This window comes from Physella acuta, unplaced genomic scaffold (assembly GCF_028476545.2).
Source record: "Physella acuta isolate Inbredline_101_S28 unplaced genomic scaffold, ASM2847654v3 ptg000059l, whole genome shotgun sequence".
In the NCBI taxonomy this organism is placed as follows: domain Eukaryota; kingdom Metazoa; phylum Mollusca; class Gastropoda; family Physidae; genus Physella; species Physella acuta.
Genome location: NW_026731579.1, coordinates 97,597 through 123,813, shown reverse-complemented (window position 1 = coordinate 123,813; position 26,217 = coordinate 97,597). Strand labels below are relative to the sequence as shown.

Genomic DNA, 26,217 nt, shown 5'->3' with positions numbered 1-26,217 from the left:
TAGATCAACATTCACAACTTACTGCTGTAATTACATGGGTTTTACATTAGATCAACATTCACAACTTACTGCTGTAATTACATGGGTTTTACATTAGATCAACATTCACAACTTACTGCTGTAATTACATGGGTTTTACATTAGATCAACATTCACAACTTACTGCTGTAATTACATGGGTTTTACATTAGATCAACATTCACAACTTACTGCTGTAATTACATGGGTTTTACATTAGATCAACATTCACAACTTACTGCTGTAATTACATGAGTTCTACATTAGATCAACATTCACAAGTCTAGTTCATGAGAATATTAACACCATTTAAACCAGATGCACCACACTTAAATTAATATCCTACAATAACTTACTTAAAACATTTTTTAGCTGTTTCTGCTCCTTTTTCTCATAATAGGACTTGATAACAACAATGAATGGTACTGCCTCCACCTGATGGAAAAGATACAAAGATTATTCTAGGGCCTTATGGTGAACACTGTAATACTGTTTGTTGATCAACATCTCCATACATATAAAAGGTATAAAAGAAAACCTACCTTCTTCCATACATATCTAGCTGTATGCTCCACAAGGAATGATTGGCCATCTATCCCTGTCTGATTGGTGATACGCAGGACAAGGCTGATGTTTCCATCATCTTCACTAGAGGGACACAATAACATCAGATAAAGGGTCACAATAACAGCAGATAAAGGGACACAAAAATAATATCAAACAGAGGTCACAATAACACAAGTTAGAGGGACACAATAACATCAGATAAAGGGTCACAATATTCTCAGGACATTCTTTACAATTTCATGTTTTATCTTTTGTAAATAATAATATTTTAACTGGCACATTTATTAAGACTAAATTCACTTGTAAACAAACTGTTATTGTTAGGTAGATTCTACCATCAAGTAAAGTATAGCCTGAACCCAAGTTTGACTATTCAGAGTTTATCTCCTGTCTACCTAGACAGAACAACACCAACAAGTGGTCCATAGAACTGGTTGAACAAAAAAATAAACTGGCTGTGAACTAACCTCAGTATTGCTTGTCTGATTTCTAAAAATCCAGAATGCTGCTCAAAATGTCGGATATCTGTGTGCATTGGTTGAACCCGTGTCCGAAGTGGTCGCTGAAAGGATGGGTGCATGATGGTGTAGCCTGTAAAATAAACAATGACAACAATTTTGAACATTTCAAACTTTAGCAAAATGATTCACAAAAATTTAGTTATATGGACCAAAGAATTTGATGGACAGAAGCAGCAAAGGTTTTAATAAACAGTCCAACCTTTGTATTCCGTACAACTTATTTCTATTAAAAAACATATTCCGCACAACTTAGATCTATTTAAAAACATTTTGTAGAACTTACATCTGTTTAAAAAACAAAGTGATGATGAGATTGAGAAAGTGATTTATTACCCTGTGAAGTGACAATGAAAGCATATGAGCTATCAGAATGGCTGTAGTAGGTGATATCCTGAGCCACATCCTCCATGTGTAGATCTACGCCCACCAGTCCAATCAGGTGATGCAGGTCTGGTTTGTCAGGTAAAGTGTGCACACACGGTTGGCTTAGGCTCATCGTTAGGGCTGAAAGGTAGGTTGATTGGTACAAATGTTTGTTGGGGAGTACAACAATGATAGAGTTGGTAACAAGGTAATACAAGAATGGTAGAGTTGGTAAACATGAACTATCATAACATTACCAATTGAAGGGTAGTTGGACTTACCTCTGTCAGCCTCATCAATGTAAGGCAGGGAGAAGACAGGATCATCCTCTGCTGTACGGTTGAGTGGCAGGTAGAACCTGCCCACACTGGAACTCAGGTCTTGTGTGGAGTTGATGGCCATCATGATGCCACGCTGGGGACATAGGTTACAACTGATACAAACACATCAAGCATCAACACATCAGGTATCAACACATCAAGTATCAACACATCAAGTATCAACACATCAAGTATCAACACATCAAGTATCAACACATCAAGTATCAACACATCAAGTATCAACACATCAAGTATCAACACATCAAGTATCAACACATCAAGTATCAACACATCAAGTATCAACACATCAAGTATCAACACATCAAGTATCAACACATCAAGTATCAACACATCAAGTATCAACACATCAAGTATCAACACATCAAGTATCAACACATCAAGTATCAACACATCAAGTATCAACACATCAAGTATCAACACATCAAGTATCAACACATCAAGTATCAACACATCAAGTATCAACACATCAAGTATCAACACATCAAGTATCAACACATCAAGTATCAACACATCAAGTATCAACACATCAGGTATCAACACATCAAGTATCAACACATCAAGTATCAACACATCAAGTATCAACACATCAAGTATCAACACATCAAGTATCAACATATCAAGTATCAACACATCAAGTATCAACACATCAAGTATCAACACATCAAGTATCAACACATCAAGTATCAACACATCAAGTATCAACACATCAAGTATCAACACATCAAGTATCAACACATCAAGTATCAACACATCAAGTATCAACACATCAAGTATCAACACATCAAGTATCAACACATCAAGTATCAACACATCAAGTATCAACACATCAAGTATCAACACATCAAGTATCAACACATCAAGTATCAACACATCTGCACAGTAAACATCACTTAACCATTGTTCAGAGATTGAAAGAAAAGAAAATTGTTCTCGCTATGATGTAGTTTGTTGATAAAAATAGCTATTTCTGACAATCATACTTACAATGACAGGAGTTTTGAGGCGATATTGGACATCATATTTAGCAAAGTGCTGATAGGCCACATCTTTCAAGAAACTCTTCTCATACATTATGGTCTTACCATCTGCAAATAGAAAGTACAAAGCTTATTAAAGTAGATCAAGGTTAGTTTTAATTGAATAATTCTATTCATTTTGAATATCTTTACCCTTAACTCAGCTAGATTATAAAGAGTTCATTGTAAAAGAATATATTGTTTAAGAGCCTACCATCAATGACAGCGTAGGTGTTGATGATAACTTTGTGCCCAGTTTTAGCATTATGTATGGCTACCACTTCCATGACCTCTCTGGCTTCTGTCAGTGAGGACAGCAGTCCCCTGCTCACATACAGGATCATGGCATTGTCTAACATAGGGAGAGAGAAAAAATTCTTCAATCACTGACCATCCTACACACTTTGTAAGCTTGGTACATCTTATTTCATGATGCTGTGTTTTTAATTTAGCAGCTGGTGTTGCTTAATACAAATACTCAAACAACTGTCTCGCAAGTACAGTTTATGACTAACCTGAAATGGAGTTCTCTATCATTAAATTCTCTATCATCTCAAATGCCCTCAAAAATCCAAGAGTATGGTTTGTTGTTGCTGAAAAGAAAAGAACGGTTGTCTTAAACATGTGTGCCTAGAATAGTGGCGTGAAAGAGTTAAATTAATCTAAGCCCAAATATTAAAGTAAACCTGTAAAATAAGAAAAGAAATGACTTACTTTCAACCTTCTCCAGATTGTCAATGAATTTACTAAAATAAAATCTGGTCTCAAAGGTGGCAGGTACCATGGTGTGTGGAAGACAGGGGTCAGATCTGGGATACAGGGGCTTGTTGGTCAGTCCTATCACTCCAATCTAAAGGGTGAGATGAGAACAAGAGTTGTCATTACAAATATCACTTGCCTGTGTTAGGGGATACAGATTCTCATCATGCAACTTGTTTAGAGCTCTACACAAGTGATTTAATTGTAAAGCTTACCCTGTCATTGTCAGAAAAAGATGCAATCAGGTGCTTCGTGATTGCCTTAGCTGTGGTAAGTTGAGTTGGGCTCATAGAAATACCATGATCCATGAGGATTACAACATACTTTCTCTGGGGCTGTATGGTTCGGAGGAACACATCTCTGTGGAGGATAAAGTTCACATGCCTGACTTTAATCATGTACTCAACTGATACTCAAAATCTGAGTTCACATGCCTGACTTTAATCATGTACTCAACTAATACTCAAAATATGAGTTCACATGCCTGACTTTAATCATGTACTCAACTGATACTCAAAATCTGATCAAGTTCACATGCCTGACTTTAATCATGTACTCAACTGATACTCAAAATCTGATCAAGTTCACATGCCTGACTTTAATCATGTACTCAACTAATACTCAAAATCTGAGTTCACATGCCTGACTTTAATCATGTACTCAACTAATACTCAAAATATGAGTTCACATGGCTGACTTTAATCATGTACTCAACTGATACTCAAAATCTGATCAAGTTCACATGCCTGACTTTAATCATGTACTCAATAACTGATACTCAAAATCTGATCAAGTTCACATGCCTGACTTTAATCATGTACTCAATAACTGATACTCAAAATCTGATCAAGTTCACATGCCTGACTTTAATCATGTACTAAATAACTGATACTCAAAATCTGATCAAGTTCACATGTTTGACTTTAATCATGTACTCAACTGATACTCAAAATCTGATCAAGTTCACGTGCCTGACTTTAATCATGTACTCAACTGATACTTAAAATCTGATCAAGTTCACATGCCTGACTTTAATCATGTACTCAACTGATACTCAAAATCTGATCAAGTTCACATGCCTGACTTTAATCATGTACTCAACTGATACTCAAAATCTGATCTTCAAAAATTTTACAAATCTAGCCTATCTTTAAAGAAAATGCCTTGAAAATGACCTTAAATAAAATTCATTGAAAACAAAATAAACATGTCCCCATGATAATCTCAACTGGAAGATAACTAGATCTAGTGTTTTTTTTTATAACATGTTTTGTAATCTGAACATATATAGTACTGGGGTAGAATTAAACTTTCACTTCCATACTACCATTAGTAAAAAAGCTAAATATAAATGCCCATATTGGTTTATTTTTTCAAGGTGATCCATCTGTCAGTATAAGATTGATACACAAAATAAATAATTCGATGTAAAAGTTCTCTTTGATGTTTCTCTCTAGCAGAGTTTTTTGTGCTGGTGATAAAAATGTTTGTGCAGGTGGGCCATGAATGCTATTAATCATCTTTCTACTGGCTGGCTTTGATGTGTGCTAGAGTTTTTCTATTCACACATCAAAATGCACATTGTTTTATTGCTTGCTTTTTTCTTGCCAGACTTCTATTAGCATGTTACAGGAGATGGGTGGGGAGAGGGGTACGGGAGGGTAGGGGAGAGATGAAAGAAAAGTATTACTGGGACACAAACCCTTGCACCAAGACACAGAATTAGCAATTTATGTCATTTATTATAATAACACATTCAACACAAATAATTGATAAACACTGGAAAAAAACCAAAGGACAGTTTTGATATTTTTGTTAGATATACAATTAAGTTTGTTGTTCAAGAAAATGAATGCATGCTGTTCATCAAAAACAAATTCTCATAACAAAGGAGAAATAAACAATCCAGATGTAATTACATTCCTGCTTACAGGTATGCTAAATTACATTTTAGAGAAAGCTTCTTTATGTTTTATTTCTAAATTCTTACAAATCTTTATATACTGACAGTCCAAATATACCATTTTTAAATACAACTAGTTGAAATAATGTTTCACTAAGTAGTAAAAGTGCTCAACTTCTCTGTTCATTTTAAAATTAACTTTAAAAACAAAACTCTGTTGTTTGTAAGGATAAGATTTTGGTTACTAACTGCTGCAACCAGTCAAATTTCTAAAGATAACTGGACTTATATGATACAGGTATAGTACTAAAAACCAGCCAATCATATTTCTAAATGCAGGTTGATACAGAAGACTAGCCAATGTAAAACAAAGCTAGGCAAGTTAGTGCTGTGTTCCCCACCTTCCCTGCCCACTCTAGCACAAAGCTGTGCTGTACATGGCCCAACATCAAAGACATTCTCACTGTTTCAACTATTGATTTGCCAGCCATGGTCTGGCCTCTAGACCTGTAGGAGCACCACATGTACTAGGGTGGGGGGTGGGGGGGGGGGAGGAGTTATAGTTCACCGTTCTACTGGGGGGAGGGGGGATACACATGACATGGATGGTGTACAGTAATAAAGTGTGTGGTAGCACACAGAAGGTATACAGTAAAGTTTGGGAGGCACATGGTAGGTGTTGAGTATTAATACCCCTATTGAAGTGGGGTAGTACATAAAAAGTGTACAGTAATAGTGCACTGCTTCAGTGGGGGAGGGGGGCACATGGAAGGTGTAGAGTAATAATACACACTGCTACAAGATAAGTTCAAGCCACTTTTAATAGAGAGTATAGACTACAAGAGAACTACTAACACCCTTCCTTATACAAGCAGGTTGAAAGTTTACACTACAGAATTTTTTTTTCTCCCTCTTACTATCAAATGCTAGTTTTTATAATTAAAAAAAAAAGTAGTGAACAGCGTAGGCAGGCGATCTGAAATGAGTTTCCCCATAAGAGCGATAAGAAATGTATTCTTTTGAAGTTGAAAGTGGCGACTTGAGAAAACAAAGAGATGAATTGTGGGGCTTAATAAATCACATTTTCTTCGCCCTCTTTGATGCCTCGTTTTCTGCCTGTACAGATTCGAGATTAAACAACGCCGGGACACGACTGATCTATGTTACAAGTTGCCTTTTAGGTCCGTGGATCACTTGCCTGACCTTTTCTTCTCTTCACTTCAAGTTGGTAAATGTACAGTCTGATCCACGACATGATCAAAACAAGCGCGGCTTGGATCGCTTGGCTTACACCAGTTCGCGGCCGGCTCAGTATTTACATAATGGCAATTATTTCTAGGAGATTACGGCAGTAGCACAACATTTGAAAGAGATTATTTACATGTGAAATGCTTTCCATAACGTTGAAATGGGTTAGAGGGGAGTCACTCTACTTTCGTCAACACGTAGAAAGCGGGCAAGTCAATTGTACCTTGCTCACCAACGTGAAACAAAAGAACTAACGCTAGACTAAGTCAGGTTTTACAAAGGGAATGGGCGGGTCTTCACTTAAACATTTCCAGTACTCTATAAAAAAAAATGTCCACCAACGAAGAGAGAAAGAATAGGGGTGGAAGGGGGGGGGGAGGTAAACAATGTAAACGGAAAGATTTCTATTTTCGATTCGTTGGTCGAACTAAACTGGGGTTTGAAAACAGGCTAGATCTAGTAGAATATGTGGAGATTATAAACAGCATGTAAAGTATATCAGCGGCTCCATGTAAAGTATATCATCAGTGGCTCCATGTAAAGTATATCATCAGTGGCCCCATGTAGTATATAAACAGTGGCTCCATGTAAAGTATATCAGCGGCTACATAATGATCCCCTTCGTGTAGAGTTGAGAGTGGGATAAAACTAGCCCATAAGGTCTACATCCGCTGATATAAGTCGACTACATGAATGAGTCCAGCGATGGGCCTGCTGAATTATGTTAGGAGCCAGGAGAAGAGCCGCAGAAAACGGCTCCGTTTGATCAACACAAGCAGATATCAAAAGACACAAGAGGAAACAGCCCGCTAACATTAGCCCGGCTTGTTTTACAAAGAAATTGGTTTCTGCATTAAAAAGCCCACAAAACTAGGATAAAATAAATAAAACCTTTGAAGAGGGGATCAAACTCCTTAGCGAGAGTGGGAAAGGGGGGGCTGGGGAGGTAGCAGGAGTAATCTGTAAACACAGACTGACTTTAGAAAAAGTTTAATCCGTGCTATGTCGGGAGGGGGGGGGGGGGGCAGTTTGTACTTGTGTGCGCGTCAATAAAACTGTAAAGGGAGTGGGTGGGCAGGGTTGTATAAGACTAGAACCCACATGAAAACTCTCTTTTCTACAGCCAAACCAAACGGTTTGGAAAGTAATGATAGGGGAGAGAGGAAAAAAAAGAGCATAAAAGAATGGAGAAAATGATAAAACAGAAGTTCCCTTTCATCCTTCCTTCCCTTGAGTCGCTGAGCGCACCTCAAACGGCGCGTTAGTGTTAAGTGATGTTGTGCTTGCTAGACTCAAGGAAGGCAGTATCCTTTCATCCATTCGGCTCACCAGAGCAGCTGCTAGACATTTCATCTTCAGATGTACAGCTACATTAGCTAGCGCTCACATTTTATGGCTACATTTGCTACCGTCAACATGGTGTGACTACAGTCGCTACCGCTGTGATTGCACTGCCGTGTAAACTGACGTGCTTCCAGTCCAATTCACCTTTAGTTTTTGTTTAGATTTGCGTACAACTCGGGCAAACAATGCTTGGATCTATGCTGGTGGTAGCTACTTCATATATAAACTAACCGTCACTGATACTAAGCCATTGTCAAACACCAAACTTTAACACCATTACGACACCATATTTTAACACCACCCAGATAGACACCATGTTTTAACACCACCCTTACAGACACCATATTTTAACACCACCCACACAGACACCATGTTTTAACACCACTCACACAGCCACCATGTTTTAACACCACCCACACAGACACCATATTTTAACACCACCCACACAGACACCATATTTTAACACCACCCACACAGACACCATATTTTAACACCACTCACACAGCCACCATGTTTTAACACCACCCACACAGACACCATATTTTAACACCACTCACACAGACACCATATTTTAACACCACCCACACAGACACCATATTTTAACACCACTCACACAGCCACCAAACCTCTAAAGCAACATAAAACTTGGAGCTATCAGCCCAGCGTATGATAAAGCGAGAAGCGGGAGGGAATGACCAGAATCCAGGTCAATCAAGAGCAGGAGGCCTGAGTCAATTTTCCGTAGCAGCAGGAGGGTTCCCATTCAGATCTCTTGTTGCCTCGTGCTAGCACAAACACGAGAATACAACAGGCCGCCCCCCCCCCCCCCTCCCTACACCGTGCCAGACACGCCACACCAACCAGCGCAGGACAACTTACAATCATAAATTACAAAACCCACCACACCAACTAGTAGAGGACAACTTACAATCATAAATTACAAAACCCACCTCACCAACTAGCAGAGGACAACTTACAATCATAAATTACAAAACCCGGCACATCAACTAGTAGAGGACAACTTACAATCATAAATTACAAAACCCGCCACATCAACTAGCAGAGGACAACTTACAATCATAAATTACAAGACCCGCCACCCAATCTAGCAGAGGATAACTTACAATTACAATCATAAATTACAAAACCCGCCACACCAACTAGTAGAGGACAACTTACAATCATAAATTACAAGACCCGCCACCCAATCTAGCAGAGGATAACTTACAATTACAATCATAAATTACAAAACCCGCCACACCAACTAGTAGAGGACAACTTACAATCATAAATTACAAAACCCGCCACCCAATCTAGCAGAAGATAACTTACAATCATAAATTACAAAACCCGCCACACCAACTAGTAGAGGACAACTTACAATCATAAATTACAAGACCCGCCACACCAACTAGTAGAGGACAACTTACAATCATAAATTACCAAACCCCACCACCCAATCTAGTAGAGGACAACTTACAATCATAAATTACAAAACCCCACCACCCAATCTAGTAGAGGACAACTTACAATCATAAATTACAAAACCCGCCACCCAATCTAGCAGAGGACAACTTACAATCATAAATTACAAAACCCCACCACCCAATCTAGCAGAGGACAACTTACAATCATAAATTACAAAACCCCACCACCCAATCTAGTAGAGGACAACTTACAATCATAAATTACAAAACCCGCCACACCAACTATCGTAAGATTACCCCTTGATACAATCATTCACAAATTCACTAACTGTCCATTTATTTCATCCGTAGGCCTACTCCCCACCCCGTTATTGCTTAACAGTTACCCTCACATTAAGCCATTCCCTCACTATTACCCTCACATTCAGCCATTCCCTCACTATTACCCTCACATTAAGCCATTCCCTCACTGCCACCATCACATTAAGCCATTCCCTCACTATTACCCTCACATTCAGCCATTCCCCCCACAGCTACCCTCACTATCAGCCACTCTCTCACTGCCACCATCACATTCAGCCATTCCCTTACAGTTACCCTCACATTCAGCCATCCCCCCCCCCCACAGTTACCCTCACATTCAGCCATTCCCTCGCTGCCACCCTCACATTCTGTTACTCCCACTGATTCTGCCTTCTCTTATCCAATACTTTTATTTGTGTGGTTATCTCTGCCATAATTGACACGTTTTCATTACAAAACCACATAGAAAATACACAATTCAAAAAGGCATTAACTAAATGGGAATGAAATAGGAAAGACTCCTATGTTAAAAGACTAGAAAATAAAGGTGCCTAGTGTTGGGAGCGGGTGTAACAGAGTATGGAATACCAAAGAGCCATGTGTACAATAAAATAGACTGGGAAGAAAACTCAGTGTTAAGGTCTGCCTTCAAGACCTGTACAATGAATGGTCATGATATCACCAGCCTGCACCTGCATTGTATCATGGATGTATTTGGGTAGCTTACATATGCATTGTATCATGAATGTAATGGCCAACTTACATGTGCCTTGTATCATGAAGGTAATGGCCAACTTACATGTGCCTTGTATCATGAAGGTAATGGCAAGCTTACATCTGCCTTGTATCATGAATGTAATGGCCAGCTTACATCTGCATTGTATCATTAATGTAATGGCCAGCTTACATGTGCCTTGTATCATGAATGTAATGGCCAGCTTACATGTGAATTGTATCATGAATGTAATGGGCAGCTTACATGTGCCTTGTATCATTAATTTAATGGGCAGCTTACATGTGCCTTGTATCATGAATGTAATGGGCAGCTTACATGTGCCTTGTATCATTAATTTAATGGGCAGCTTACATGTGAATTGTATCATGAATGTAATGGCCAACTTACATGTACTTTGTATCATGAATATGATGGGCAGCTTACATGTGCCTTATAGAATGATTGAATACAATGACCAGCTTACCTGTGCCTAGTATCATGAATATTATTGCAATCCTTAGGTCCTGATGTATCACACATATTGCTAAAGCTATTGGCTGGATATTCATTGTGTAGTCCCTCCATGCTGATAAAATATTGCCATTTTAAGCTAGGGAAGTACTGGACATTGCTGCGCCAAACTGAAACAACGAATTTTCAGTCAAATTAAAAAGAACAAAAGGTGTATGAGTTTACAGTCACACTGAGATATGACAAAATTAATGAATTAATAAAGAACAAAGATGGAAAAGGTAAAAATTTTTTTAATTTAGAGAGAAGAAAGCCATGGCTAGATAGCTTGTGGGGTGTGTATTTGTTGTGTGTGGGGGTGTATTAGTTGTGGGGGTGTTATTTGTGGGGTTGTATTAGTTGGGGCTGTTACTTGTGGGGGGGGGTGTTTATTACTTGTGGGGGGTGTAATAGTTGTGTGTGTATTACTTGTGTGTGGGGTGTGTATTAGTTGTGTGTGGGGTGTGTATTAGTTGTGTGTGGGGTGTGTATCACTTGCATGTGGGGTGTGTATGTGTGAAACATTGATCCCACTACTTGATGTTTGAGCACACAACAGGTAAAGCCATACCTCTGCCCGCCCCTCGCCCAGCTTTAATTGCATTCTTTGAAGTTAGCGTGAATTTATCAAAGAGGATGAAAGGGGAAATGGATAAAGCATAAGAGAGGGCTCAGCGGTAGGTGAGCGCTAAGATGTTTCCACACAAAAAGACACTCCGCCAGATAGGCTACACCGTTCAAAGGGTGAGCGCTATTTGTACCGGTACTTGCTCAAAGACTGGACCTAGTCGGCTGCTATGTGGGCCGTGCCTTTATCAAGTCAGAAAACTTAATCAGTGGCTGGATGGAAGAACCCCCGTGGGTGGGAAGCACTCTCGAGGGTGCTCAACTGCACGGGTAGTTGTTTCAACTGTACAGGCCAGGGTTTGAGCCGACCAACCCGTGCATACTGCAGTACGATCTGCCTTTATGACGGTTGGTTCAGAGCGAGCCTTTGATCCAAACACTCTCCAGCTGAATTAGCTAGCGGGACAGACAAACTGGGGAGGGGGGGGGGGGTGCGTCAATGTAATCCAAGCTCTTACATCTGTATTCGTGAGAAACATTTGTATTGAACCTCCTGGGGCGCGAGCTGAATAGAAAAACTAACTCTGTATAATCTACATTATGGCTTCAAACAAAGTATTCACATTTCAGCCACGTTCGAGGCATGTATCGACAAACCAAGTGCATTGGGTGTTTCTACAGCCCATGGCTGAATCTACCACCGTCCCGCTAGTGATGTAGCTCCACACAAGTGGGTAAATAAGTAAAAAAAAATTATCTACCGATCGCATCCATTGGCCAACATACACTTGTACTGCTATATATGTGATCAGTAGTGGGTTTGTTTCTGTTTTTAGAGATATGCTCAAGTGTTGGTTCTACAGATAGTAGACGAGATGAAAGAGACTATCTCAAGTTAGTGTGAACAGCGGCTACAGATAGGGAGTGGGGTGGGAGGGGGAGACGACCAGGGGTAGCTCCACATTGATCCGTCTCGTGTGAACTATAAAGTGATAACAGCGCGGAGATTAAAGCTTGCCATTTTGTCAACCCGTCCCGGCTACTGTAGCTCCATAGTGCTCTATGGCTAGTCTTACAGTGGTAGACTTTACGTCCTTAGTGCTCTATGGCTAGTCTTACAGTGGTAGATTTTACGTCCATAGTGCTCTATGGCTAGTCTTACAGGGGTAGACTTTACGTCCTTAGTGCTCTATGGCTAGTCTTACAGTGGTAGACTTTACGTCCTTAGTGCTCTATGGCTAGTCTTACAGGGGTAGACTTTACGTCCTTAGTGCTCTATGGCTAGTCTTACTGTGGTAGACTTTACGTCCTTAGTGCTCTATGGCTAGTCTTACAGGGGTAGACTTTACGTCCATAGTGCTCTATGGCTTACAGTGGTAAACTTTACGTCCATAGTGCTCTATCGCTAGTCTTACTGGGGTAGACTTTACGTCCATAGTGCTCTATGGCTTACAGTGGTAGACTTTACGTCCATAGTGCTCTATGGCTTACAGTGGTAACCTTTACGTCCATAGTGCTCTATCGCTAGTCTTACAGGGGTAGACTTTACGTCCATAGTGCTCTATGGCTAGTCTACACTGGTAGACTTTACGTCTATAGTGCTCTATGGCTAGTCTTACAGTGGCAGACTTTACGTCCATAGTGCTCTATGGCTTACAGTGGTAGACTTTACGTCCATAGTGCTCTATGGCTAGTCTACACTGGTAGACTTTACGTCCATAGTGCTCTATGGCTAGTCTACACTGGTAGACTTTACGTCCATAGTGCTCTATCGCTAGTCTTACAGGGGTAGACTTTACGTCCATAGTGCTCTATGGCTTACAGTGGTAGACTTTACGTCCATAGTGCTCTATCGCTAGTCTTACATGGGTAGACTTTACGTCCATAGTGCTCTATCGCTAGTCTTACAGTGGCAGACTTTACGTCGTTAGTGCTCGATTTTGTCTACCAAGTTACCAGCAGACAAGAAAAATCCTCCCCCCCCCCCCCTTGCCTACCGACATGGTGGAGTCTACTGTTTGAAGTATCAACCCCCAGTAGCAAGCATCTGACCAGCAGACACCCAAACCTGCCCGTCTCGGCCAGGCAGGCTAGTGGCCGCTAGCAGGGAGATAACGGGATTGTTTGCCCCGCGTAAGCCCCGAGATCCCTACAAACAAGCATCAAGGAAGGTGCTGTTTGTACAGACGGCTCTACACGGGGCCCAGCTATGCAGCTTGGCTACACCAAGGAGCTACACTTTGGTAACGAGAGCACCCCTCGGCTGTTTTCTCAAGCCAGTGATAATCTCTTCAATACAGTCCACACTGGGCGTGGGGGTGGTGGTGGTGGGGTCATCGGGACGTATACATTTCAAAAGGCTAAGCGGCAAACGATGGTAGTAAGGTACCTTTAGATAACTGACTCACACACCCCGCCGCTGCTACTGGTATTTAGTGTGGCCTGGCTTGATTGGCGGCTAAGTTTTACTCTCAGCTGTTTAACTGTGGGCTAGCTTTACTGTGGGCTAGTTTTACTGTGGGCTAACTTCGTTTTACTGTGGGCTAACTTCGTTTTACTGTGGGCTAACTTCGTTTTACTGTGGGCTAACTTCGTTTTACTGTGGGCTAACTTCGTTTTACTGTGGGCTAAATTCGTAGTTTTTACCGTGGGCTAACTTCGTTTAACTTTGGCCTAACTTCGTTTTACTGTAGGCTAACTTTAACTGTGGGCTAAATTGTAGTTTTTACTGTAGGCTAACTTTAACTGTGGGCTAAATTGTAGTTTTTACTGTGGGCTAACTTCGTTTTACTGTGGGCTAACTTCGTTTTACTATCGGCTAACTTCGTTTTACTGTGGGCTAACTTCGTTTTACTGTGGGCTAACTTCGTTTTACTGTGAGCTATGGGCTAACTTCGTTAAACTGTGGGCTAAATTCGTAGTTTTTACTGTGGGCTAACTTCTTTTTACTGTGGGCTAACTTCGTTTTACTGTGGGCTAACTTCGTTTTACTGTGAGCTATGGGCTAACTTCGTTAAACTGTGGGCTAAATTCGTAGTTTTTACTGTGGGCTAACTTCTTTTTACTGTGGGCTAACTTTGTTTTACTGTGGGCTAAATTCGTAGTTTTTACTGTAGGCTAACTTTGTTTTACTGTGGTCTAAATTCGTAGCTTTTACTGTGGGCTAACTTCTTTTTACTGTGGGCTAACTTTGTTTTACTGTGGGCTAAATTCATAGCTTTTACTGTAGGCTAACTTTGTTTAACTGTGGGCTAAATTCATAGTTCTTACTGTCAGCTAACTTAACTTTACTGTGGGCTGTTGAGCGTATAGCTGTAGGTTTAACCATAGCAAGGTGATCTAAACATGACTCCCAATGAACTTAGAGCTTTCTATTGATGGCTTTTTTAAAATCAAATCTCCCAGTGAAGTGATTAGACAGGTGTCCCCCACACACGGACAAAGTGTTTACAAACATTACTGTATGTACCACATTTAGACTGAATCCGAACATCACAATGACTAGGCTTTGTTAAGTCCATTCTAGCATATTTTTTGAACAGTATGTATTGAAGAAAGCTGATTACAAGTGTAATAGAGCCGAGTGCCAACAACTCTACACCAGAGGGTGATGAAAGTATGCTGGAGAGAAACAACAAGTACCAGAAGGTGAGGAGGGGAGGGGGTGGAGGGGGTGAGGGAAGCCAGTCTCTAAAGTGATCCAGCTATTTCTGCCATTTGGAAATGTCATTAACAGGCTCTGAGGAACTCTCAGAAAAACATTCAAATTGTTTCCCCTCAGTAGAAAAAAATGGGTTATATTTAGGTGCTGGTGGTTGGGGGGAAGTGTGCCACAAATCTTGCTTCAATACACCACTAACAGTTTTTTTAAGTCTTTGTATCTTAGATTGGGGGTCTAATATCTTGAGTGCTCTGCCACAAATCTTGCTTTAATACAACACTAACAGTTTTTTTTAAAGTCTTTGTATCTTAGATTGGGGGTCTAATATCTTCAGTGCTCTGCCACAAATCTTGCTTCAGTACAGCATTAACTGTTTTTTTAGAATTGGATTTTGTATCTTGAATTGGGGGTCTAATATCTTCAGTGCTCTGCCACAAATCTTGCTTCAATACAACACAGTTTTTTTAATGTCTATGTTTTGTATCTTAGATTGGGGGTCTAATATCTTCAGTGCTCTGCCACAAATCTTGCTTCAATACAACACAGTTTTTTTAATGTCTATGTTTTGTATCTTAGATTAGGGGTCTAATATCTTCAGTGCTCTGCCAAAAATCTTGCTTCAATACAACACTAACTGTTTTTTGTTTTTGTATCTTAGATTGGGGGTCTAATATCCTGAGTGCTCTGCCACAAATCTTGCTTCAATACAACACAGTTTTTTTAATGTCTGGATTTTGTATCTTAGATTGGAGATCTAATATCTTGAGTGGGGCAGCATGCACAACCACTAGAATTTTGTAGATTTCAACAAATCATCTTGAATGTGGGCTCTAAAAGAGTATTTTGGGAGGGTTTGATACTGACCATAAGTTTGTATTATTCCCCAAATGATCTCTAGTGTTGTAAGGGCTGAGATAGTATCTAGAGTGAAGATGAAGAGAAACCCTGTACTTACCCTCAGTGAGATTTCTGCCAGGATTGAAAGCCCCACGAGGTATGCTAGGAGGGATGAGATCACAGCTTGTGTGCCCAGCTATCTTACACCCATACAGAGGGTGGGACCTGAAAGTAACACATCACCTTTAACCTTTGGCCTTTACATCATCTCTTAATTATGTTTAAATACCTCACTTTTTTCTTTCAGAAATTGTAAAAAAAAATGTTTCCTTCAATAAAAGGTAATTTGTAAGTTTCAATCAACTTTTTCCCACATTTCCTATGTTGGCTAAAAAAAAATTCTTTCAGTTTCTATCTGTGTGACTGTGTTTGCCAAGACTAACATCCTCTAATCTTGCTAACATCAAAAGAAAAAAAAAGTATCTCACTTGAAGTCCTTGCATTCCATATGACAGCAGCTGTATCCAAGGGTTATGGGCTGCTTGACATGGAACTTGTACAAGTTCTCCACTGTGATCTTGTTGGTCCTCAACACTTGCAGGTATTTACGGAAGCGTATTCGTAATCTATCAACTATCTGAAGAGATATACACAAAAACACATCAACTATCTGAAGAGATATACACAAAAACACATCAACTATCTGAAGAGATATACACAAAAACACATCAACTATCTGAAGAGATATACACAAAAACACATCAACTATCTGAAGATATACACAAAACACACCTTTCTGAAGATATACACAAAACACATCAACTATCTGAAGAGATATACACAAAAACACATCAACTATCTGAAGAGATATACACAAAAACACATCAACTGTCTGAAGATATACACAAAAACACATAAACTATCTGAAGAGATATACATAAAAACACAACTATCTGAAGAGATATACACAAAAACACAAACTATCTGAAGAGATATACACAAAACAGATCAACAATCTAAGGAGATATACACAAAAACACAACTATTTGAAGAAATATACACAAAAACACAACAATCTAAAGAGATCTGAAAAAATAACAATCTGAAGGAATATATAAAAGCAACAATCTGAACAGATACACAACAATAAATCAACAATCTGATGGAATCCACAAAACATTACAACCTGGAAAGGTATACCATAACAAACCAACCATTTTTTTGTAAATGTGAAATTATTTTCAACCTCAACAGAAAGAAACCCTACAATATAAATGTACTATGCTTCAAAAATTTAATTTAAAGACATATCTCCAAGGTTACAAAGAAAATGTATTTTAAAAAATTACCTCATCCAGTCTTTCCTGCTCTTTTCTGATATTCTCCTCATACTGTAGAGAATCATAGATGGCCTAGGAAAAAACAATGTTATAATAACAACATTAATAGGTTATTTTTTTTTTCTACAAGGGTAATAACTGGGAGAAAGTAAATATTTACAATAAGAAATATGGTAAGCCATACCACACAGGTTTTTCCCCATTAACAACAGTAACATTATAACCTAAACTTGTGCTGAGATAACCCAACAATACAAAAACAGTAGCAAGACAACATGGGTTTTTTTTATATGACAACAGTGACTTGTACAGTTGCCTACTACATCAGAGCACGTAACAACCTGGGGTATCAAAATACTTTTAATATCATTTATTTTCTACAAAAACATTTATTTCCTCATGAAGGATTGTATATGAGCTAAATTCCCCTTTCAAAATATTTCAGTCAGGTTTTTTATAGCAATAAACTCAGTCACTTTAAATGTGAATAAGAAGGCTATGTCTGTAGGAAACTAAGCAAAAAAAAAAAAAATACACTGTGTAGGTAACTATAGTATAAGATACTAACAGATGATATGAATTATGCTTCTTTTGTGTGTTGAAACTATACTAATAAATAAAGTACATTTGGGTTGTAAACTATATGCTGATAAATGAATAATGATGTATGAAAAAAACCATAAGCTAACAAACAAAATACATTGTGTGTAGGAAATAAGCTAACAGTAACTGATGAAGTATGTTATATTTTCTTTGAGTAAAAAAACTATAAGCTAACAAATAAGGTAGGGTATTTTTGTGTAGAAAACTATAAGCTAAAAAATGAAGTAGGGTATTTTTGTGTAGAAAACTATAAGCTAACAAATAAGGTAGGGTATTTTTGTGTAGAAAACTATAAGCTAAAAAATGAAGTAGGGTATTTTTGTGTAGAAAACTATAAGCTAACAAATGAAGTACTGTATTTTTGTGTAGAAAACTATAAGCTAACAAATGAAGTAGGGTATTTTTGTGTAGAAAACTATAAGCTAACAAATGAAGTAGGGTATTTTTGTGTAGAAAACTATAGGCTAACAAATGAAGTACAGTATTTTTGTGTAGAAAACTATAAGCTAACAAATGAAGTAGGGTATTTTTGTGTAGAAAACTATAGGCTAACAAATGAAGTACAGTATTTTTGTGTAGAAAACTATAAGCTAACAAATGAAGCAGGCTATGTGTGTAGAAAAGTATGAATATAAATAAACATAAACCGCAGTGAGAATGTTGAGCCTGCCAGCGGTGTATGATTGTGTATGCATGGCCAACTTTTATGGCCCATCCAGCTTCAAAGCACAGACTTAGCCTCAGGGGTTAAAACATGGCGGGGATAGCAGCAGTTAGTTGTTAGGCTGGGAGAGAATGGAGAGGTGGGGGGGAGAAGGAGCAAAGAAAAAAGATGAAAGAGCCGGGACGGCAAATAGGGTGAGGATTAAGTGCGCGGAGGGAGGGGGAGTGGAGAGAGAGGGGGGAAGTGGAGGTGGTGGATTGGGAATGGAAAGAAGAACGGTTTTTTTTGTTGTAAAAATGAATGAATAAAACTATATGAAAAATGTTAGAAGGGAGAAATCAATCGAGGTGGATTGTGGGCTAAATGTATGTGGGCTAATATTTGTTTTTATAAATATGAATAAGACTATATTTAAAAAAATGTGAGAGGAAAAAAAATCTATCAAGATGGATTGTGTGCTGAAACGCAAAATCAATTTAAATAAAACAATAATTTTACGGTAGTTCTAAGGAAACAGTTTAAGCATACTAGAAAATAGAAAACGTTTTTTTTCTAACTCTAGCAGATGGTTTTTTTCTACAATATCATTCGGTAGTTTCATAGACAGCCGAGTGGGACAGAACTGATACGTTGAACAACTAACCGAAAGCCTAAAGCACCAGACTAGATCTAATCCCAGCCAAGAAATAGGTTTGGTGGCAAGGGACTGAGAACACGGTCCATAGAGAAAAAACACAAAGGCAAGAAAAAAGTATAACATTACAGCAAATTTATCTGCTTCACGCTGTTTAGCTGTGCTCAATAGCCTACACCCCCCTCCCCCCATCTCGTCTAAGTAATGTTTTAGTTCAATACCATTTGCTTTATTCAGCCCTTCGTAGTTTATTTCATTCCTAATTAGATTTAGATTTATCTTGGTGTATATTGGTGGAAAAGGGAGAGGGCTGCAAACCACCACGTGAAAATCGATGTTTGTAAACAACAAAACTGATTTTCTAAAAATAGGGCTACTTGAAGGAAGCCAATCATTTCCTTCCCATTACACTCGGCTTTTAAAGTACGGCCATTCCGTAATGAAACAAAAACAAAACCCGGCATGCATTTCTGTGAACAAAACGAATGTTTCACGAAGGAACTAAAATCATACCCTCGACAGGGTCAAACAAAGGCAGGAGTGAAAATGGTAGGGTATCATATCCCCTATTGAGTGCGCCGTCCCTTCTTCCATACACCAGACACCGTGTGCTTAGCATAATAACGTGGGGCCCGGGAAACCGATTCGTTTAAAGAAACGTGCGTTTAATAACAAGAACTCAGGTAGAAGGAAGAAAGCCTGCAGTCAGGCGGGGTATTCACTGTTAACGGTATTTCTGTTTAAGTGAGTTGCGTGTGGCGGTTGCCAAGAAGGCACAGGTGATTACTGAGGCCAATACAGCCAGAAATGATGAATGGTATCGCCGCTTTTCATTCCAACTTTATAGCCCCTTTTCTTATGCGGCCGCTTGGAAAAAAAAGAGTCATTTGAATACGGGCTTAATGCGGCTCTATTCAGAGTCCTTGGTCCGGGTCGGGAGTTGTGTATAAGCAATGGCTTTTTGGCACGAGGGTGCTAGTAATAAACAACATCGAGTTTTCTGTCTTCTCAGAACGGCCCAGCGATCAATGAGGCCAGTACACAATACGCCGACACCAGTTCGGTGCTGGCGATGTTTCCACTTGAGTTACTGCGCCACTCTCCCACCCATTACTGGGGGGGGGGGGGGGGGGCACACCACTAACCTGTCCCACTCAACCATTACTGGGGGGGGGGGGGGCGGCACACCACTAACCTGTCCCACTCAACCATTACTAGGGTGGGGGGAGACACCACTAGCCTGCCACACTCTCCCACCCAGAACTAACCTACCAACTCCCCCACCCATTACTGACGGGGGAGGAGGGGCAACACTAACTGATCTTTCCTTTTCTCAGTTTAATGTTTGGCAGCGATTTCTCCGGGGCAGAATCGTTTGTAGTCAGCCTTTGAGTAGCTGATGATCGCATGCTACCCAGAGCCGGCCGGGGGAGATGACTGAGGCACTAAAACGCGAGTGAAATCATCCACAAAGTGGCAGCGCAATAAACACAAGACATAACTTCCAGTCAAGTGAAGTTCAAACACATTCAATACATTCAAATAGGGCCATTACAAAAATGACCCTCAGTTATCCATTTTACCCAGGCGAAACAAATGAAGGCAATTAAGTTTGACTAGAACGCCAGCCTCTAAGGTGGGTTATTGCCACATCCATGCCTGCAGTTCCAGTCTAGCTGAGCTTCTTTTTTTTGTCACATAATAAGACATTAACTGCTCCATGGCACCATTTGCTCCAACAGCAACAGATATGATTTGTAGGTCCAAATCATTTTTTAAACATTCAGAATGTTTAAAATTGATTGTGTGGTGTATACATGATAAAAACACTAACAATTATTCCCTAAAATAATTAAGGTCTGTCAAGGAAGTAAACAACCTTATTGTTAGGGACACTGTTATACTTAGACAAGTTAGGTTTTTAAATTTAAATGTTTAACTCTTTAGGCCCATTTAAATACCATTTAAGTTATATATATAAAGAAAGAGAAATAGGTAATTATATTGGTAACTTATACATTTCCAACACAAATCTATAACCTATGAAGTGTGATAAACTTTGTGAAATCTAACTCGATAAAAACGATAAAAAACTTTAAAGGTAATTGTAAAGTTCCCCTTTTAAGCCTGATGGTCTATGGGACAAGTGAAGTAGAGTTCACTTGTTTCTGTGACCTCGGCATATGAAGAGATAGTGTGGTCAGCACTATGCCCAGACATCTTTACTTTCAATAACGTGAGTTAGGTACCCATGAGAGCTGGGTGGACTCAGGGACAGTCTACTGACTTGAACCCGGATTTAAACTTAAGACTTACAGGTTAGCCATCTATCTCTACCGCTAGGCCATTCCGTCCCTTAAAACTTTAAGATTTTTAAAACGAAAATAGCCTAATTCAACTATTTCTAAATAACTGCATTAGATACAAGACAGAAATTTAGTTTAAAATCTGTATCACACCATGGTCACAAAATCTCCAGTAGAAATGTTATATAATATGGGCATCACTTTAACTGGAAGTTAACTTTAAAGTTGCTTTTTTATAAATGTGTGTACAAGAGTGATAAATGGGCTTATGGCATTAAAATTTGTTATATATGTGTGCAACTGTGTACGTTTAATAGCTTAACTTAACAGGACTGTAGAGTCAGTGCAAAGCTAAATTTAAAAAAAAAAAAATAATGCAGTTCTTCCTCTTTGTTCATTGTTCTTAATGTTAGACGGGATTTCCACCAGCACACTAAAGTATTTCATGTCAAATTGTTAAGACTTTTCTCTCCAAATGGCTGCTGTCCCCAGCTATCAAGACTCATCTACCCGAGGATTAGAACTCAGGACTTTTCAATGTAGCAACCATGAGCTTAAACGACTCAACCAGCTGGTTTTATTAGCTACATCACATACCCTTAAAAATGAATATAAGGAGCAGGAATAAGAGCACTTGATTAAAAAGCCAGCAGAAGAAAAAAAAAATTTAAAAACCCAAACTGAACTTACGCAATTCCTAAATAGATTTTACATAACAAATCTAAAGCTAGTGTAAAAAAAGAGGGACATGGTATTTTTTTAAATTAAAAAAATGCCTAAACTTATATAATTAAGGAAAGAAATTTTTTTTAAATATACCTTTAAATTAAAGTACTACATAGCCATTGTATCATTTTTAACATTAAAAAAAAATACAGTGAAAACATTTCTAATTCTATATAGAAGCTTAATAAGTACAGAGCATTTAAAATTTTCATCAATATAGCAAAATAGGTAGTAGGGCTAAGTGTAGGGATGTTGATTAATTATGTTGAGCTAGTCACATTTTTTTTTAAAATAGGGTAAAATGTAAATCCTGCTTTTAAGTTTAAAAGCACAACTAATGCTAGTGTAGAGTGAACTAAGTATTTAAAAAATTAGTTTGTACAATATTAGATTAACTATCATTTACTAGCTAACGGGAAAGTAGTTACAGTCACTATTCAGAGTTTTTTCCAAATCATTTCAAAGAGTTTTCACTAATAAAATAATGAATTTCATACAGGTACTAAAACTTGAGTACAAATAGACTTAATCAGGATAATAAGAGGATTCTTCTACTGCTAGATTATTTAACCATAACCTAAGTAAACTATACCAATCTTGTAATGATGTGGTAAACACAGAAGTGAACTGGCCAAAAATTATTTATTTGCCAGGCCTACCCATCAACAACTAGCTAAAGCTTTGGCTGTGTTATGTTCTTGCCAGCAATGACTCTATTTAACTACAAAACTCTCCACTGGGACAATATCTAAACTAATTTTATTAACAACCCAAGTTCAATACTAAAATCTTAACGTCAGTAGATGCCTAAGTATAGTTACTGTTTTTAAAAATTGTTAACTAAGCTAAATAATAGTACATAGACAAATGTTAACCATTAAAATACCACTACAGTTTTATGAAGGATCAGGCACATGACTGGACTCTTTTACCTACTTATTACCACATCAAATAATTAGTTTACATTTCTATGACACAAAACGGAATCATTTACTTACTTATTACCACATCAAATAATTAGCATATATTTCTATGACCACCACACCTCTTACATTTGTTAAGCCTAGGGCTAAACAATACAAAATGAATTGTGCGCTAAAATTAGTTGCAATTTAAAAATAAAATTTAGCAACTTCATTTAGGGAATATCTTTATTTTAAAAAATAGCCAGTCTTTTGAAATAAATAGCGCTAAGCACTATTGAGCAATACTGAGCAAAACAAATAGAAAATGTGTAGGCCCTAGGCCTAATGACTAAACTAGTTAATTTGGATTTGGTGTTCACAACAGCAATTTTGCAAAAAAAAAAAAAAAAAAAAAGAATCAAGTGAAAAGTGAATCCAGTCAGTTCAAAGGCAGTCAGTGTTATACAGCATGACATTGTTATATATGAGGCCCTAACTAATATTCCTCCACTTATTTTTTTTAAATTTAGGCGTAACTCTAATTTCTAACCATAAAACTACATTTGAGATAAACAACCTAATATTAATATTTAGTAGGCCTAATAATACTAATATTAATATTAATATAGTAAATATAGGCCTAGATCTAGAAATCTAGGTCTAGATCTAACTATTTTCAGAAAAAGTCTATTATTAATTATTATGGGACATCAGTGGTAGTTATTAGTTAAGTCTAGTACCTGCATGTTAGTTATTCCAATTTCATCATTGCTTAGCCACCTTAATCGTGCTGATAAATCCTGGGAGGCCTGCTGAATTATAACTCCACCCATATCAGCTGGATTAACAGCCTCTTGTCGAGTATCTGTGAAATATTCCCCATCATCAGGATTGCTAGAATCAGATGATGCTGAAAATCCACCTATTTTTCTTTTCGATGGGTCAATTTCAAGATCAATATTCCTAAGATTTATCCTTCCAGCATGATGGTTCGATGATTCTAACCATTGCTGATTTTGAGAAAATGCAGAACACTCGCGATTAATAGTTAAAAACACAATTATTAGAACACAGTAACGGCAAATATTCACATGTAACTTAAAATTTGAGTGCCGAAATTTATGAAGATTTGTCGCCATGTTTTCGTGTGCCTGTTATCTGGAACAGTACACAGCCAGAATTGTGTGAAAATATATCCAATTTTTTTAATAAAACATCACAGTAATCCTCAATGCATCCTTGTTACATGAATATTTATAGTCCGTCTAAGCGCCTACAAACATGCAAAGGAAAACAAATCCATAACACATCCATCTTCTTAGTTTGCACATCACATCCACTATCAACCTCTGGATGGTTTCGACAACTCTGCCTGTTAGGCTATACTGCTTTAGTTCATTTTATTATGCGAGAGAGTTGCCAGGTTTTCATGATAATGAAACTGAGCAAGCCAAATTATTTTTCTTCACGTCATCTCCTCATTTTTATGTTTTAAAGATAAATTATCTAAACTACGGAATGTTTCAAATCATACTGATGGAAATGAAATATAATTAATAATACATTATAACAAACTGATGCAATTAACTTTGCTTTTAAATTATTTAAACAAAGAAATACGTTTGAAAAAATAAAACGCGATGTGTGTTAGTTGAGTCTCATCGGTGATCTATTCACATATGCCTGAGAACTATAGAAAGTTAGCCTAACTTGAAAAACAAATAGAAATACAAAATTCCCTTCTTTTGATTGCATTAATTTCAGCTCGTCACTTTAAACTTTTGCACCTTAAATGCCTTTATTGTTCAGCACCTTGTGAGATTTAGAAAATTTCTTCAAGAATTTTTTTTTCATGGTGTATTCTATGATATATAAAAAACATGCCTCTTATCTCAAATGACATAAAATTCCCTTTGATTTAATTACAGACAACTGCGAATGAGTTGCATTGCGCTAAATACTTATATTAGTGTTGTTATAACGGAATTCAGTTTACTTTGAGGGTCGTTAATAAATGGCGTCACACTAGTAGGGAAGAGGGGGTCCGTAATTTTGTGACGATGTTTGATGAGCGGGGGGCGGGGGTGTCAGATGATGTGGCTTCAGACTTTTGCATTTTTTTAAAGTATTGTTAGAAACTGAATTTTAGAAGTTATTTCGCGTTTTAGAAAACTGTTTTAATATATAGTAATAGGAATTGATTTAAATATTATGTGTTGACCGAGCATAGGCAATATTTAAGAAGAAAAAAAAACGATGTTTTAAATAAAATATAACTGCAACTTTGAGGGAGATTGTGGGCTGAAGTGCGAAGTCGTTTTAGGGGGGGGGGTCTGGCTTATTGTGACATTATGTGACAAAAGGGAAGCGGGAGGTAAAAATTGTAAAAAAAAACTTGACGTTTTTTAATTTTTTCATTAATGTTGAAAATACACTGACCACGAACAAAGTGAAACAGGCGTTCTTTGCCGACGGCCGATAATCTAAAAAGGAAAAACTAGAAAGGGAATAGATTTCTAGGTGTGGATGGCGAATTTACTCACAAAAAAAACCCAAAACAACATTCCTGTCTGGCATTGGAGTGGCACCAACAGGGACGGAGGAGACATAGTGTCCGGGGGTGGCTTCATAAAATAACAATAACCCAACTATCGAGTAAGTTGGTGAAGTGTTAACTTGGTCTTATCCTCTCTAGGGTGACAAAAGGAAGAAGAAGAAAATGTAGCAAAAGTGCAACAGCGATCTGATCTACTCTGACATTGAAATCACGATTGGTGAATGGCCCTGTCGTTAATACCTGTGTGATGTAATCAATAGACGGTTCTAAAAATCAAGTGCCAGTTATTGTGATACGCCATAATCGCTTTGGCAGGCACTTCTGATATAATGACCGCATATAAATATAATTAAATGATTGCTTATACATATAACTAACGACA

At 38.1% G+C, this 26,217-nt stretch overlaps 1 protein-coding gene across 1 annotated transcript in view; it reads right to left on the bottom strand.

Moving 5' to 3' along the window:
* The window catches only part of LOC131948475 (VWFA and cache domain-containing protein 1), a 36,365-nt gene extending 11,715 nt beyond the window's left edge, over positions 1-24,650 (bottom strand). Inside the window, exons 1-15 of the mRNA XM_059310080.1 lie at positions 24,019-24,650; positions 17,450-17,512; positions 16,589-16,737; positions 16,219-16,325; positions 11,010-11,166; positions 3,801-3,945; positions 3,541-3,676; positions 3,342-3,419; positions 3,041-3,178; positions 2,795-2,895; positions 1,751-1,883; positions 1,440-1,610; positions 1,053-1,176; positions 561-666; positions 375-453 (exon numbers count right to left, since the gene is read on the bottom strand). Coding sequence (XP_059166063.1) covers positions 375-453; positions 561-666; positions 1,053-1,176; positions 1,440-1,610; positions 1,751-1,883; positions 2,795-2,895; positions 3,041-3,178; positions 3,342-3,419; positions 3,541-3,676; positions 3,801-3,945; positions 11,010-11,166; positions 16,219-16,325; positions 16,589-16,737; positions 17,450-17,512; positions 24,019-24,417 — 2,086 coding nt within the window. The 5' untranslated portion in view covers positions 24,418-24,650. The remainder of the gene's footprint in view (positions 1-374; positions 454-560; positions 667-1,052; positions 1,177-1,439; positions 1,611-1,750; positions 1,884-2,794; positions 2,896-3,040; positions 3,179-3,341; positions 3,420-3,540; positions 3,677-3,800; positions 3,946-11,009; positions 11,167-16,218; positions 16,326-16,588; positions 16,738-17,449; positions 17,513-24,018) is intronic.
* Between the last annotated feature and the right edge of the window lie 1,567 nt (positions 24,651-26,217).